At 39.3% G+C, this 17,138-nt stretch overlaps 1 protein-coding gene across 2 annotated transcripts in view; it reads left to right on the forward strand.

The window, feature by feature from the left end:
• The window catches only part of NIBAN1 (niban apoptosis regulator 1), a 131,467-nt gene that overhangs the window by 88,908 nt on the left and 25,421 nt on the right, over positions 1-17,138 (forward strand). For both annotated transcript variants that reach the window (XM_081024735.1, XM_081024736.1), the window contains exon 6: positions 13,608-13,723. In XM_081024735.1, the coding sequence (XP_080880861.1) occupies positions 13,608-13,723 (116 nt within the window). The remainder of the gene's footprint in view (positions 1-13,607; positions 13,724-17,138) is intronic.

Raw genomic sequence — 17,138 nt, forward strand, 5'->3', positions numbered from 1 at the left:
TTTTCTGTATTATGATAAAATAAATGTTTATTTTTAATTTAGGCATTTAATTTTGTTTTGCCGTGTATATTCATGTAAACATGTGTCTACATGAATAGTTATACAATAATTTAATTAGAAACGGTGTGGATTTACGCTGATCAGCTCTACATTCATTTATTCAACAAGTATTTATTGAGCATACACTATGTTCCATGCAATGTTCTAGGCACTCAGCATAGAGCTATGAGCAAAAACCGAAGATCCCTGCTTTAATGACACTTATTTCTACTTAGGGACCAATGGTAGAGACAGAAAATAAATCATAAACATAATCAATAAGCAAGTTTTGTACTATGATAGAAAATAATACATGTTATGGAAAAATAGTAGACTAAGAGAGTTCAAGAGTGCTGGAGGTGAAGAGGTGAAGGCAGGTTTCAGTATAAAGTTCTTTTAGACATGTACAGAATTAAACAGGGAGAACTATGTCCCCTCCTAAAACTTAAGAAGTGTGGAGCTGTAGAGTGCTATCAGAGGAGAGTCAATAATGAAAGTATGGGGTTGAAAAATAAAAACTGTAAGGAATATTAGGGATACATGTGTTACTCAGCTTGAAATAAAAGCTCTGGGAAGATACAATAATAACTTTGCAATGGTATTTCTCACTTCATTGAAGATGCTACTTGCAAAAATGTTCTTAATTGTACCATGAGGGATAGAGGTTATCCATGAGAAAGAACTGCCCGATAATGAGAACTCTTGTATTCTGAAATGAGATCTATGGAAAGATTAAGGGACTGTCTTCTGAATGATTAATTTAAATTTGTAAACCCACATGGACTGCACTGCTGAATAAATATTTGCTTTTACAGCTACTAATAATGATCAGAGATCTGGAATAATTGATATGCTGTTTCAGTTATTTAATAAATGATTGTTACCCTATTGGTAGACATTAAAAGCCCATTCAAATTCTATTGTTCCATCGTGTCTTCCTTAATGGTAAAACTACCATTAAGTGGTAAAACTACCATTAAGAACTGTGAACACTCAAAAGGCACTTACAACCAACACCTCCTCATAGGAGATGTACACATACACACATTGTACACATACAACAGGAACAGGAGACACCTAAATCCATCAGGCATTTTAGTTGTTTCTTTTCAGCAGAGGGTAATAGAGGGGTGAACAATTTGTTGCAGTAAACATAGCAGATTGTTGTAAGTCCGTATCCTGTTTGGAAATGATCTCATTTAATATGTCTGTTGGTGGTTAGCAGTGTTCTACCACCCTGAGCGGACTATTATGATATGGCATTGCTGTTAGGGTGCCCTCACAGTTAAAACCACAAGAATTCCTCATTGCCCAAGGCAGGGGTTATGAGTGAGATATAATTGTCAAGACTCTAAACTATCATCTTAATCCATATGGAGACTTGTTACAAGTCATCTTCTTTCTTATTTTTGTGCGTTATCTTGATCCTGGGATTGTTCTGTTAGATTAACTGTGCCGTGTGTATAATGACAAATTTGAGAGAAAGTCAGATTTCTTCCTTTTTTGTTTAGAGTACAAGCACATCTGAACAGATCCACTTGGTAATGATGCTATTTGCATACGGTTCAGGTGTGTAGTGGCATGTTCGCTTTTATTGCCTCCTTCCTCTGTCCCCACCCAGATAAACAATATAACTCTTAAAACCATGAGCATTTAGAGCTGTGCTAATGTGCTGGCCACTAGCCCTATGTGCCTACTGATCACTTGAAATGTGCATAGTAGTCCGAAAGGAAAAGTGCCGAACGTGTAAAATGCACACCAGGTTTCGAAAACTTAGTAGCAAACAACAACAACAACAAAAAAAGTAAGATATCTCATTAATAATTTTATAGTGCTTACATATGTGGGATGCACTAGTTTAAGAAATAAATTACTAAAATTCATTTTAACTGTTTCTTTTTACTTTTATGATATGGCTACTTTAAAATGGAAAATGACATATGTGTCTTTCATTATACATCTAGTGGATGGTGCTGGTCTGGAGTCCCTTTGCTCTCCCTCCTCCCCATTCATTACCCTGGAGGAGGAGGCCCTTAAAATCCATATTGAGTACTTTCTGCAGCCCAGGGGAAGACTTGTTTCCGTGTGTGCGTGCGCACACCTAGCTGTGTGAGGGCCAGAGTGGGGACGCAAGAATGTTCAGTGGGGAAAAGAAGGAACAAAGGAAAGGAAGAGAAATGAGCAGTTTCGATCAGCATCAATCTGAGATGCCATCAGCTCTCACTTAAAGAGAGGAAGGAAGACTAGCTGAGTAAAAGTAGTTCCCTCACAAGGCAGCTTTGCTCTTTGTGTTGAAATAGAGTGAATCACTGGGATATCACACTCGTCTGAACTGAAACGTAGACACGCTCAAAGGTTCCCTAACTTCAGCTTGGAAGCAAACATCCAGTTTTAAGAATCATCCTGGTCACCGCTTCGTTAACAAAGATAATCAAGAACTAACCTGTATCCCAATTGGTAGTTCTGATTTGGACAAGGTATAACGGGTTTTGTTCAGCAGCATTTCATGAAAGAGAAATTTCTGGCAGAGACAGAATCTTTTAATGGCCTTACAGTTTAGACTCAAATAAATACCCAAACTAACATGATGGTTTTTCTGGAGAACTGGAAGATTTTTGTAGATCACAGAGCTTTTGCTAAACGTTAAATTAAGAGATAGCAGTTCGATTCTACTTTTTCAAGGGGTGGAAAAAGGTATTTTAGAGACCAAGCCCATATGACCATCTAAGTTAATGATTTAGTGTTTTATGTGAGACAAACCAGTTTTACAACACTGTTATGGTAGACTATGAAAGGGCAAGTTTGTATATGTTCACAATTTTATTAGCTTAATTAATTAAATAGCCCACGGTGAACCCAGTGGAAATAAACACAAAGGGAAAAGGGGAGGATGACGAATCTTAAATCAGCGCTGTCCAATAGAAATATCATGAAAGCCACATATGTAATTTCACATTGTCTAGTAGCCACATTGATTACTTTCTGCAGCCCAGAGAAAGATGCATATTTGAGCATGTGAGAAGGTTGAGTGGAAAGAAAAGGACAAGTGGTGTTACAGCTGGAGCTTTATATCCCTCAGTTGGAACATGGTCACGGAAAGCATACTCAAATGTTGATGTGATAAGCTGTGCTTACAGCTTATCATAGAATTACACTATTTCATGGTTGGAAAAGGAGACCTGACAGGCAGTGTCTCATTTCTAATGTGATAAATTAGGCCCAGAGAAGCAAAGTGACTCTCTTCAAGTCCCACAGCTGACGTGGCAGAACTAGAAATAGCACCTAGTTTTGATGTCCACTAGACAGCTGTCCCCACTATTATTTTACTATATTATTGAATCATTTGTTTCTTTGTTCATTGGTCTATTCAAAAGAACAGTTTGGTGTCAGGTACTGTACTTGGCCTTGGGGGTGCCGTGATGAATATGACAGTCCTTGTTCTCAAGGACATTATGGCGGAGGGCATATAAGGTCATCCAGCTGTGTCACAGGTGAACTTCCAGCTTCTGATGTGTGTCACACTTGTGTCATCCCTGACCTGGCTCTGTTTTTATGGCAAGCCAGGGACAGTAGTAATACTTTAAAGGACATTTGTGACAAGCCCAAAGGTACTCGAAGATATAAGGGTTTTCCCTTCTTTCCTGAAAAGTAAACACTGGAAGGAGGCAGCGGAGCCCAATTCTGAGTGAACCACACTACACAGTATCTTTAAAGAGAGGGGAAAAAAGAATGACCTCTTCAGTTGAGATCACCCTGGAAACAGCTTGGTGGACTGAGTGAGTGAGGCGCCAGGCTCGAATTTCACCCGTCCTGAGGGAGAGAAAGGCTGTCAGTTAATTTACTTTACAGACACCTCAGTGTGGGCCCTGGAACAGGCCAGGGTTTGGCAGCTGCGGGTACTCTCAGGAGCTTTCTAAGGCGAACTGCCACAGGACTATTTCTGGAGAGGCAGCTATTGTTCATGGTCATGAGAGAATTGGTTAAAGAAAAAAAAAATCGTTAGATCAGCATGGATTTTCCTAAAAATAATAGTATAGCATTTCATAAAGGGTGGGCCACAAATACAAATTCCGCCATAACTTACTTTTCATTTCTTATGCATTCCCTTTCAGTCGTTGCGCGTGTGGGTGAGTATTTCACATTGCTGAACTCAGGATGTATGTATACTTTTATCATCTGGTTTTCGCAATGAAAATGATCTCCAAACTACTTTTCTGTGATGCATCTAAATCATTAGAATTGTTATTTTTGTGACTCGGTAATATCCCATTCAGTAATCCTATCATGGTTTGCTGTCACTCGCTATTTAGCCAAGTTGTTGAACAAGATGCTCCTTGGGCTTTACTGAAAATAATTGTGAATGCTTACAGTGGTCTCAGTAAAATTGGGTATTTGCACTACGTGTGAAGCCACTTTTGGTGGATCCCTCAGTGAGACAACATATATTAATGCATAGTCGTGGGCCTCTACCACCCCGGCGGCAAGATGCTTTGCAAGTGTCTTTAGGCGGAAAGCACTTATGCAAACTTGGTACACACGCGTTGTGGGCTCAGCTAACCCAGAAATTAGAAAGAACTCTGTTGGCAGCACCGCTCCTTCTGTAATAGGTCAGGAACATAGACACTGTTTTTATTGGCCCATGACTGCTGAAGTTCTCCGTTTTTCAAAAATGATCAGGTCCCTGAGAACCTGAGGACTAAGTTGTCTGCTGCCCTCCAAGCCTAAGGAGGAGGCCATGAAATTTGCCAGTGTCACCTGCCTATTCAGGGTGGGATAATGGGTGTCCATTCCTTTTAGGAAGGGAATGGAGCACAGGTTAATTTAATGTTCCAGGTCTTTGGGGAAAGGCTATAGATAAGGAAACTGAGATATTTTATCCTAGCCAAAAGGAGCTACAATTTCTGCTGTAGTTGGACGTTTTAAGTAAGGTTAGGTGCTTTTCGAAGCTGACTCTGTATGGGACTAGAAATTTATTTTCTGCCTATTTTTTTTACTCTTATTTGATAACCCGGTAAAAATGAGTTATGTATTCATTTGACGATGGGCAATGACTTCAGTTTCTTTGATTTTCAGTTTTTTGGGTTGTTTTTTTTTTTGTGTGTGTGTGTGTGTGTTTACCATTTTTCTCCCTGGGGATGACCACTTCTAGCTTACGTGTCTCATGAGATTGCTGTGAAAATCAAATCAGATGTGAACTGTGGAAACTTCTGACCAGCGCAAGGTGGATGCTGTTATTAATCATGGACAATGATGATGGAAAATCCACCCCCCCCATAGTATCATCAGACAGTGCTACGCTCCGTGGGTGTGTCAGGCTAGGATATGATAAAGTGATACCAGTTATCACCACTGATTTGTTCTGTAATGTCATCATGGCCAAGCCATTCCACTGTCTGCCTTCACTTGTAGAAAGCGTGTTCTCATGGATGTGGGAAAGACTAGGCAAGGTGTTGTGAGCTCACAAGATGAAGGTCATCCATAGACGAGTAAGGAAGAATGTCCCTGACATTTTGTTTGCTGCAGTGATAAAGTATACCAAGACCCATATAGAAATAGTCATTTCCAGGAAGAAGAGAAAGTGTCATCAAAAATGAAGGACACGTCTGTGACTAGAGAAGCATTTTCTCTATTTATTTGAGAACTCAGGCTTGCTATAAATTGTGTCCAGGTTGTGTGGTAAATTTTCGCCTGCCAGGACTCAGCCACACAGCTCCCCACAATGTCACTGAGAGGCACATGACAGAGCTCCTGTGGTCTGAGCCGAAACATTACCCGAGTGTGTGCATGGCCTCAACTGCCTGCAAAATTACATAGTGAACTCTTTGCAAAATTCACATTTTACAGAGGAAATCAGATAGTTTTCACTTGTTTTGCTTCAGTTTTGGGGTGTAACTCTTTTCCTTCTGAGATCATTTCAGCAGCATCTCCACAAATAGTTATTAGGGGATTGGGAGATCTTTCTGCACTTCCTGTCTTAGAAGGCAAAGCTCATCCATGTAAAGCCATATATATATATTTGTCCTGAGCAGATAGGAAATGCTTGATTGTGTCCTTGTTCTCTTGGTCTGCCTCTGCCTGGGGACCTAAGATACATAGGGTGATGAACTCTCTCAGGCCGATGGAAGGCAGACTCAATGAACCCAGCTTCAGGGCTCATAGTACCTGTATGGTATTGGGGAAGAAGCAAACGTTCTCTCCTAACTTTTCAGTAGTCTGATAACACCACGCTTATTTGTTGGAAGAGATGGGAGCATGAATCATTTTTATTTTTTTAAGGCTTTGAAAAAACTTTGGGTAAAGGAAACTGCTAGAGAAAAGAGGGCTGCCACAGAGAAAATACACAGTCCACATATCCACTGAGCACCAAAAGAGGAAAAATGAGATTCAAACAGGGTTACATCTCAGGACTTATGTCCAGACAATGATAACTGCTTCTGAATTGGGGGGGAGGGTTCCCCTGGACAGAGTTGTAGTTGTTTGGGGTGCTGTCCATGTGAACCTGTCTGAAGTGTGTTGTCTCCTTATCCACATGCCTTCTGAGAAAGCTGCATCTCTGTACTATCTTTATATACCACTTTGAGCAATGACAGGGTTTATTTGTGTTAAATGGGTGAGCAGTCGACAGAGGGGATGGTCCTTAACCTGATAATTAGGGAATGAGGTTATCAGGCTCTAAGCATTCAAGAGCCATGGTCTTCTACTGTATCTCTTCTATGTACAATTGTTTTTTCTCCTCAAACGTGGTCTGTAAATCACCTGCAACAGAATCACCTGGAGAATTTGTTTAAATTAGGTTCCTAGGTCCAATCCCAGACCTGCTGAATCGAATGTCTGGAGCAAGGTGAAGAATTGCATTTTCAACAAGCGCCACGGCCCTGATGAAGCACTTCCTCTTGAGGGGAACTTTTGACATCCTATCGAAGCCTAGTTCACTCTAAGATAAATCTAAATGTTAGAGATTTGTTCCCTATATGGAGTCAAAATCCACGACTCTCTATTTTTTTTTTTTTTTTACTTTTTCACCATTGTTTATGATACCTCATATATTTTATTTTTTTCCTGTTTCTCTCCTTTAGTTTTTTATTTAATTTTTTTGTCTTGCAATTACAGTTGACATTCAATATTAAATTAGTTTCAGGTGTACACCACAGTGATCAGACCTTTATATAACTTACAAAGTGATTCCCCCCCCCCCAATCAATCTAGTAGATACCTGACATTATACATAGCTATTACAGTATTATTGACCATATTCCCTATTCGGTACTTTACATTCCCATGACTATTTTGTTATGACCAATTTGTACTTCTTAATCCCTTCCCCTTTTTTATACAATCCTGACTTTAATGTCTAGTCCTATTTTGCCCTGCAGATCTTTATAGCGATGAAGATCTCTTCCCTCTAGGTTTTTTTATGTTTATTTCCATTTTCAACTAATCTAAATTTTTTTCAGTGTGTCAGTCAAAATCATGCAAGTCTTTAATAATCGTCTTGCTAATATCTAGAAACAGGATGTCTCCAGCAGTCTTCTAGTCTACCAATCTGGTACGTCTATCTAACGGAAATGAGGTTTCTGTGTCTTCAGTTGCTCTAGTCTTCACCACTTCCTTTTCTGTGTTGACAAATAGTTTTTAATGTTTATTGACAAGTCAAGAATTCATGAGATGCACTGCTCTTAGCTGGATGAGGCATGTGACATTTTTCTGTGTGGTTAAAAATTTCTATCTAAACAATATGTTCACTAGAAACTTCTTCCATTTATTTGAGAATTCTTTTATATAGTCTCTGCATCAGTTCTTGTTTCTTTGTATTTTCACCTAGAGCAGCACATTATAACTCATTGTAGGACCCCTGCATCTCCATGAAGTATATGTATATTTTTTTTCTTGGTTTATTTCTTTTCTCTTCCTGGTAGGTTTGTGTCCGCTAACACAGATATGATTTGGTCAAGAGATTAATATTTTCATCCAGTAGTTTACAAAATACAATTCAGGGACTCCTGAGAAATCCTGAGGCTAGTTCTCATAAGAGTTATCATTTACAAATGCCATGGCAATAAATATTTGCTTAGGATGGTCGTGAATAAATAAGATTTTTAACAAAAACAGAACTTGTATTACCATTTTATTAGAATGGACGCCATTCATTTTTAATTCCAAGGGATGGAGGTTGTTTTGTTTTGTTTTTAATAATATCATGTCACGTTCTGTCTGGTCTTCAATCTGCTCGCTCAGTAAATGAATGGTTTAAGTTAGGTGATCCATATGGTATTCTCAAACTCTACAATTATGTGATTGTAAACTTTGGGAAGGAAAGGAAATTTAAAGTAATTTTAAAATTAAGCCACAATACATACACACATGCACACATGTGAGCATGTGCATGCGTGTAAAACTGATGAAATCTGAATAAGGGTGTTTAGATTGTAACAATGTCAATTTCCTGATTGTGCTATTGGATTACAGTTTTGCAAGATATTCCCATTAGAGGAAACTGGGTGAAAGCTATATTGGATATCTCTGTATTATTTCTTACAAAAATGTACAAATCTGCAGTAATCTCAAAATAAAACTTTTAAAAAAATTAAACCACAGAGTGTTATAACAGGACTTTGGAAGGAAGCAGGCCTTACTTGACCACATACTAGCTTAAACAAGTTATTTAATCTTTCTGAAACTCAGTGTCTTTCTCAGCCTTAAGGTGAGAATACTGATTCCTACCTAATGGGATTGTTGGAAGGATTATATGAGACAGTGTGTGTAAACATCTCATATGGTTCGTACTCCATGATAATGGTCAATAAATGTTCTTTCCCCTGTGCTCCTTCTTCTTTGTTCTAGTGAGGAAACTAGGACAAACAACCTTGCTGCAGCTCTCCTAGAAAAAACGGCATATGACTTGACACTAAAGGCAGTTTGGAAGTATACATTAGTGAGATGGGCCCCATAGCACTGCAGTGAGTAATACTGTTACATAACGTTCACAAATCACCAGGCAGATCAGCTAACTTGGCTTGGCGCAGTTGACCGATAAAATAACAAGGCAGCTTCCAAACCCAGCCCAAGTCAGGGAGTCCCGACACAGCAGCCGGAGTCAAAATCCAGAATGACTACATAGGCCTTGGAGCTTTGGCATTTCATTTGACTCAGACATGCTGTAAATCTGTTTAAGTGGAAAAAAACAAAAGCAATTTCTCTCTGGCTGGTCCCCTGAATAACTGTCCCTAAGGGGCGTAGAGCAGCTTTCCTTCCCTCACAAAATCCTTAATCATGTCTCCTGAATATGAGTTTTCCATGCAGCTGCACTGATGAGAAATAGGGAGACACTAAAGAGAATTGACATGTCTTGGTCCTGAGGCTGTGATTGTTAAATGAAGAGCCAAGATGTGTCTCCCACATGTCTCCTTAAATGTTTAGAGTTTCCCAGGGCTCTGTCCTTGCCCCTGATCTGATGGATGTTTTTATCAGTGAGTTGGCTAGAAACACAAAAGGCAAACCCACCAAATTTTCAAATGATACCAAGGTCAAAGGGAGTTTGAAGGACAGAATTACAGTTTTTAAATGATTTTGGCAGGTTCTGAGGCACTGAGCTTATCACAGTAAATTGTAATTTAATAGGGGTAACGTTAAAACCTGTGCTTCAAAATCAAAAGCAAAGTACAGGTTACGAAAGGCTTAGATTGACAAGGGTTTTATACCAAAAAAAGGTATAGGGATTTCATTTGACTACAGAAAGGTATGAGGCAGCAGTATGATGTGGTTGTATTAAGAAAGAGGTTAGGGACTTGAAAAAGGAAAGTAATCTTTCTACCTTACATAGTTCACACTAGTTAGACAATGCTTGGTGTGTTGTATACAAGTCTAGGGACCAAATTTAAGAAAGATATTGATAAACTGGAATTGGTCACTAGGGGAAGGAAGGAAAAAGATGGGCCAAAAAAAAAAAAAAAAAGAAAACACCCCAAAGCAAAAAACTATATTCTTTAAAGAATGGTTGAAGAAAAATAAGGCTATTCAGCTATCTTTTACAGTTACCAGATGGAGGAGGAATAAACTTGTCTATTTTGCTCTGAAAGTCAGAAACCGGATTAATGAGAGAGTTAGTTCATGGAAACAGATTTTGGCTGAATCAAAGGAAAAATTTTTAAATAATTAGAGCAGTTCAGTGACAAAAAAGGGCTATTTCATTAAATGGTGAGCTTCCTGTCACTGAAAATAGTCAAGCTAAGGCCAGATAAGTGTCTGTCTGGGATTCTGAAGGCTCCCAGCATCAAACAAGAGTTTAGGGTAGGTGACTTTTAATTTAAGATCACTTCTAACTCCCATAGTCTGTGATTTCAGTAAGCATGAATGCCAAGGCCACTTATGACATGGCAGAGCCACTTTTTCAACTCTTGGCTCTGCTTTGGACCAGCTGTGTGACCTTCAGCTAAGAGATTAACCATTTTTTCTTCCTGTTTCCTCATCCATAAAATGAGGAAACTGGGTTTAATGATGTCTAAGTTCTCCCCAGCACATCCATCTCTTTAAGCATTCTCATAACTATAGCATGTAGGAAAAGTAAAGTTTGGGCTGATATCTGCCATTTTTCCAAGTCGGCTTGCAGGGAGGCTTTTAAAGTCTGAAACCATTGTTGCTTCTGGGGGCCATTGAACTACTCTCAATTGCTTGTTGGCCGGAGCGTGGGTGATTGTGGTCCTAGAGTTTGTTCCCATGAGATTTGTGGCAGGAAGTAGATCGAATAACTGATAATCTGGTTCCTCTCAAACACCTGTACATTCTGGCTAAGTTCAGCAATGCCTCTGCAAACAACTTAGAAGAAATGAAGATCATATTACCATTGCAATATAGTTCTATTTTTTTGCAAAGCAAACCTTTGTTATTTCCTTAATGACCTGGCAGTTGCAGTCAAGCTTTGTTTATAATCATAAGAACCAGTGTCCACGAAGCAACTTACCATGTGACAATGTTCTTAAAGGTTCATATACCTTTAATCAGTTTATAAGCTGAAAAATCGAAGCATGAATCCGCTGATTAGATCCTTTGTCCCCTATGGAAAAGTAGTAGTTAAAATCCATTAAAGTCTGTCTTAGTGGTAGAATCCAGAATCCAGATCCACGCCCTCCTTCCCGGCTTCACTGCTGATGTTCAATTACTAGGATTTCCTCTGTGGTTCATTTGATTACTAATACTTTTCTCTGCCTGTTTTAAGGTGCCTCATCCTCCACCCCTACAACATGTTAACTCTTCTGTTTCTTCTTTGACTTCTCTCTGACTCACACACCATTGTCTCAAATCCCATTTCTTCAGTTATTGTTTTCCAAAGATCTTTGAAAATGCAATCATCGGTGGGAATATTGTTTGCTTTGATATAGATATAGATTTAGAAAATATGGACAGGATTTCAAATTCCTCCAGTTACTGAGGTCAGCGAGGGGAAGAAATAAGTAACTTTGTGCTTTGTGTAAGGACATGAAGAATTTAAAACTTCATTCCCAGGCTCGCGGGTCTGGCAATACTCACTCCATCCAAGTACCACGTTTTCTTCCATCTCTTTGTTTCCTTAGATTGGAAATGAAAACAGCTGTTCAAAATAAGAGCACATGATTCAATCTTGAATCGCAACGTAATAATTACAGTTTCCATCTCAGTCGTTCAAGTCCCCTCCCATTGTACGGAGCCCCATATCACAGCCCCCCTGTTGTCAGTTTTATACCAGACCTTAATTTTTGTTTTCCAAACCTCTAAGACTAAACACTAAATTGCCAGACCAGAAAAAAATAACAAGGAAGAAAATACTTCAATTTAAAAACTTCATTCTTAGGATATGCCCTTTTTTTCTGATTTACATTTTGATCCAATCTCTATGTTGATACTAGAAATGTGAGTTATTTTTCCACGTTTTTGAAGATGGGGCTTCTGGGCTTCATGGTATCCTCACTGTGAAGAATTTTGCTTGAACCCTTATAAAGGCTGTGCCTTGAATTGTATTTTCTCTTTTCCAGGTTCCTGAGGTTTATGACCTAATAAGCCAATCTCAAAAGAGTCGTTTGCCACCTATTAATTGATTGTCACCTTTCAGAATAGACTGATCCTCTTTCAGTCCTCCATAGCAACCATTCAGTCCTTGACTTGAGCCATCCCACTGCCTAAAGCTCTGAAGGCCCCCCAGCGAATCAGCTGACCAATCTAAGATTGCCCTATAAATGCAGATCTCATGCTTTTGGCAGGAGAATTGTGTGTCCTATTAGGGAAGAAGCAGGAGGCAAACAGCTAGGCCCTTTCAATCATCACTTCCCTTTGCCCACTTTATTTCCCCTCTCTGCAATTTGATTTCTTCATTGTTAGATGGTAGTATTTCTAGCATTCCTTTCCCTGCTAAGATATCTATAACTCTGTTATCACTGAATCCTCCAAGAGCTACTTTTATGTGTTGAAAATTGTCTTGGTCAGTTTGGGCTGTTGTAACAAAAATGCCATAGTCTTGGAAGTCTGAGATCAAGGTACTAGCAGATCCATTGTTTGGGAGGGGTGGGGATGGGGGGGGCGGGGACAGAGAGAGAGAGAGAAGAGAAAGACAGGGAACCTTCATGTGTCTTCTTTTTTGGGAGTGGGGGAAAGTAGTCCTGGAAAAATCCATCTTTATTTTCTGAGGACAGTTCCCAAACAAAAAGAGAATAGAAGTGAAAATACAGCTTCTGAGAAGGCCATTCAGCTCGTTTCCTCAGCCACACTTAGGAAATGAATATCCTACCGTCAGATATTCATTTCTTTGTGGCAGGATATTACCTTTCAGATAGGACACCTTTTAAAAGTCAATGTGCTTGGAAGGGCAAACCCATAAAGCTAGAATGTGAGGTCGTGTAGTGTAGTGGTTAGAAGTGGGCTCTGGAGTCAGACTGCCTGAGTTGACATCCTTACTACCTGTATGATCTTAGGCAATCAATTCATTTTTCTGTGGTTTCAGTCTCCTCATCTGTAAAACAGCGATGATAATAATATTCATCTCAGAGATTTCTGTGAGGTTTCAATGAAATATGTAATGAGCTTAGAACAATATCCTGCTATATAGATGTTAGCAATTATCACCCTTCATTTGCATAAATCAGCATATAATAGTGATGTCCTTTTGACAGAAAGTTGGCATCAGATCACAAAGAAATTGGAGTTTCGTTCAGGAAATTGGGAAGGGATGGATACCATGGCTACATGAGACACCATTAAGGAATGGGCTGCCTTAGTGTGAGGCGTTATAGTTGGTAGTATAAGACCACCAGTACCTAGGTACCTGAAAGAGGGAAACAACGAGAGAGAGAGGATGGATCTGCTTCTAGTCCTGACCAGTATGCCCAGTAACTGATAGAATTAATCAGCTGGTATGGTGTGCAAGAAACAATGATGTACACCTGCAAATGAATTTACTTTACTTTTCTGTGTTTGTTTCATAATTCTGTTCCTTATAATATTCAAGTAATGCTGGGTGTCTGAACCCTTACACTTGAAGAACCGTGAACAAATGTAATCTAAAGTATTTTGCTTTGCTAAATGCCCTTGCCTCTTTCTTTTAGATTACATGAAGCAGACAACATTTGAAGCCCAAGCCTTTTTAGAAGCTGTGCAATTCTTCCGACAGGAAAAGGGTCACTATGGCTCATGGGAAATGATCACTGGGGATGAAATCCAGGTAACATGGGGCTCAGCATTCTGGATCCTCTTCTCTGTCTGGGTGGTAGGAAGTCAGGGTCATAATAAACAACCCAACAAACAAAAAAGTGGCAAGGCTGGAAGATGCGGTTCCAGGGACCATTTCTCTCATTGTCTAAAAGCATTTGGTTAGCAAGCTCACTATTGGGCACCCACTCCAAAGACCACCAGACCAGGCACCAAATAAGGCAGCCCACATATTGCAAGTGCAATGGGAGGAGCTACTTCTGCTTTTTTCTACAGAAAAAAAGTTTTATTCATTTTTTCAGATGACCTCATGCTTTCAGAGCAGAAGCAAATGTGAACAGTGTGGTTTGGTGCTAAGTGTGTGGTGGGGCTTTCGGTCAGCAGACTTGGATTAAATGTTGCCAGGGTATTTAACCTTTTAGTCTCAGGTTACTCCTCTTGAAGAAATAGGAATGATGTTTGCCTTGCAGCTTTGTGAGAATTCAGTGAGAAGTTGGAAAAGTATTTGGCATTCAGTTGTCTTTATCTATTGAATGATTTATAAATGATGAACGTAAAGGAGACACATTTTAAAAGCATTAGACAGTTTTCTATACGTTTCATTCACCTTTACTAGTTTTCCATCCTCTGTGGTCCAGTATTCCAATGACCATTCCAATGATCAATTTCCAATGACCTTAATTAAATGCTAGTCATGGGCTAAGCACCTCGGTGGCTTTGGTCCCAGGGACATTGTTACAAATCTCCGAGGAAATTGTGTTTCATGAGAGGAGAGCATGAGGACACCAATCATACAGTTGATTTAGCCAGAAAGAGAAGGCTGGGCAGGGGCATTATTTAATTAGAAGCACACACGGTCCAAGAATAGTATTCTTTAATTTCCCCTCACCTCCCAGAGTGCCTCTTTAGGGAGACAATGAAATTTGTTATTAGGGAACAATATTTGGAAGATATCAGATGGTGCCTTGGCTTTGTGTGGCCATTAAACATCCAAAACTGAAAACATTTTCACATGATGATGGGGCTATTCTTGATTGTTTTACCATATGACTCAGAATCTTATTATTATTTTTTGGTGGATTCTGAACTCATTTATTTCCCATCCTGAGACTTATGCAAGAAGTTTAACTAATTCTTGGTTTCTGATATTTTGGGGAAATACATCCATTTGTAACTCTGAGCTGATTAAGTACTAACCATACTTATGCCAAAAAGAAGAAAAGCAAAAGCATAAGGGAAGACTGAAGTGTTTGATCCTGGTAGGCCTGTCACACAAACAAACATATTTAATAGATAAACCAGTATTAGCATGCCTCTGTGTGATACATTTTAATGTTTGAATCCTATCTGTTCATCTTACCAATCTAATGAGGTGGGTAGAGCAGTTATTACTATTTCCATTTTGTAAATGAGAAAATTGAGGGAGGCAAATGACAGTTAAGTGACTTGCCCAGTTTTATTCATTCAACAACTATTTATTGAGTCACCCAGATAAATGCCAGACACTATGCTGGGTGATAGTCATCAGAGATTGGCAAGGAAGAATTCCTGTCCCTGCCCTATTTCAAGGTCACATGCTAAGTGGAAAATGGCAAGGGAAGCAATAGCTTATGACTCCCAGTCCAGTGAAAAATCAACACCAGCCGTGGAATAGAGTGAGTTACACAACTATTTAGCTCCTTGAATTTAGCTTTGCCACGTGCTTAATTTTTGTCTTTTTTTTGAAATCTCGTGTCCTCTCACATTCCTTCACAATGCCGTTGAAAGCAGGTACTTAAGAAATCCTTTCTGGGGGTTGAGTATTGAGTTTGTTGTGTTTGCTTTGGTTGGTTTTCTGCTTTTTGCTTTGGGCTGACATGTGTGAAGTGCTCTAAGGTGCAAGAAAACGAAATGACTCATCCTCTGCCATCTCAGTGAGGCAAGAGCTACCTAGAAACCTCCAGAGAACAAGGCAGCATTAGAAGTGTGTGTGGGTACCTGTGTGGGTCTCTACATATATGGATATCATATAGCGTTAGCACGAAGCAGTCATAGAAAGGTAGTAACATGGCAGTATAAAAACACCATAATGGGAAGGCAAAACAAAACACAAACCAGAAAAGAGATCAGTAAAAGCTGGAGTTAGCAAGTGACCCCATAAGAAGTTTTGCTCCCTCAGGAACCTGAGTATTTTTGGTGAAATCACAGACTCATAAAATGTGACTGCTGGAAGGGTATGTCAGAATCATTTATCCAGCACCCTCCGGTGACAGAACATTCAGAGGAGTTGGCTGAAGTCACAAAGCCAGTCTGTGACAGAAATGTTATTTTGAGCCATCAGTGTAAACTTCACTGTAACCTCTTATAAACCCGAGCTGAAGCAGCATCTGTCCTAAGGCTCACAGAAAAAAGCAGTCAGGAGCCCAAAGGAGCTACCAAGTAGTTAAAGAAAGTGGCGTGGCATTACTGAGTTTGAGAATATGACATCTTTTGTTTAAAGCATGGGGTTTATTTGCGTTGTTTCTTCGTGTCTGCTAAGAACTTAATCATAACATTGTTCTAACCCCCACAACCCTAGGAGCCTGCATTCAGATTTTCATCATTGTTACATTATTACCTCCGTAGTCATGACTCACGCAGCAAGTATGGCAGGCCCTCGTGGCAATAGTTGGTTATTTTAGGCAAGTGTCCAGGCAAAGCAAATATCTTAGACTAACTCGCCTGAGAGACAATTAATACAGTATTAATACAGACGAAAATACAGTTGTCCCCGCTTATCTGCTGTTTCATTTTCCACAGTTTCAGTTACCTTTGGTCAACCACAGCCTGAAAATCTTAAATGGAAAATTCCAGAAATAAACAATGAATAAGTTTTAAATTGTGTGCCGTTCTGAGTTATATGATGAAATCTCTCCCAGTCCTGCTCCATCCTACCCAGGGACGTGACTCATCCCTTTGTTCAACATACAAGTATCCACACTGTATGTGCTACCCACCTGTCAATCACTTAGTACCACCTCAATTATCAGATTGGTTATCAGGGAGAGCGAGAGACCATATTCGCATAACTTTTATTACAATTTATTATTATAATTGTTATATTTTTAAATTATTGTTGTTACTCTTTTGCTGTGCCTAATTTATAAATTAGACTCTATCATAGGGATATATGTATTGGGAAAACTTAATATATATAGGGTTTGGTACTACCTGTGATTTCAGGGATCCACTGGGAGTCTTGGAATGTGTCCCCCGCAGATAAGGGAGGATGATTGTGTTTATATTCCAGTAAATATATATTCTACTTGTCAATATAAATGTACCAAATGTGGGAAACCACTTTGCAAAATGTAAAGTATTTATAGTTATTGCATATTTGTATTACTTGCCTTTAAATTAACCAGATGAGCCAAGAGATCCACATTCCCACAGAACAGAGTATTGTGTTT

Source organism: Rhinolophus hipposideros (genome assembly GCF_964194185.1).
Source record: "Rhinolophus hipposideros genome assembly, chromosome: 19".
Taxonomy (NCBI): domain Eukaryota; kingdom Metazoa; phylum Chordata; class Mammalia; order Chiroptera; family Rhinolophidae; genus Rhinolophus; species Rhinolophus hipposideros.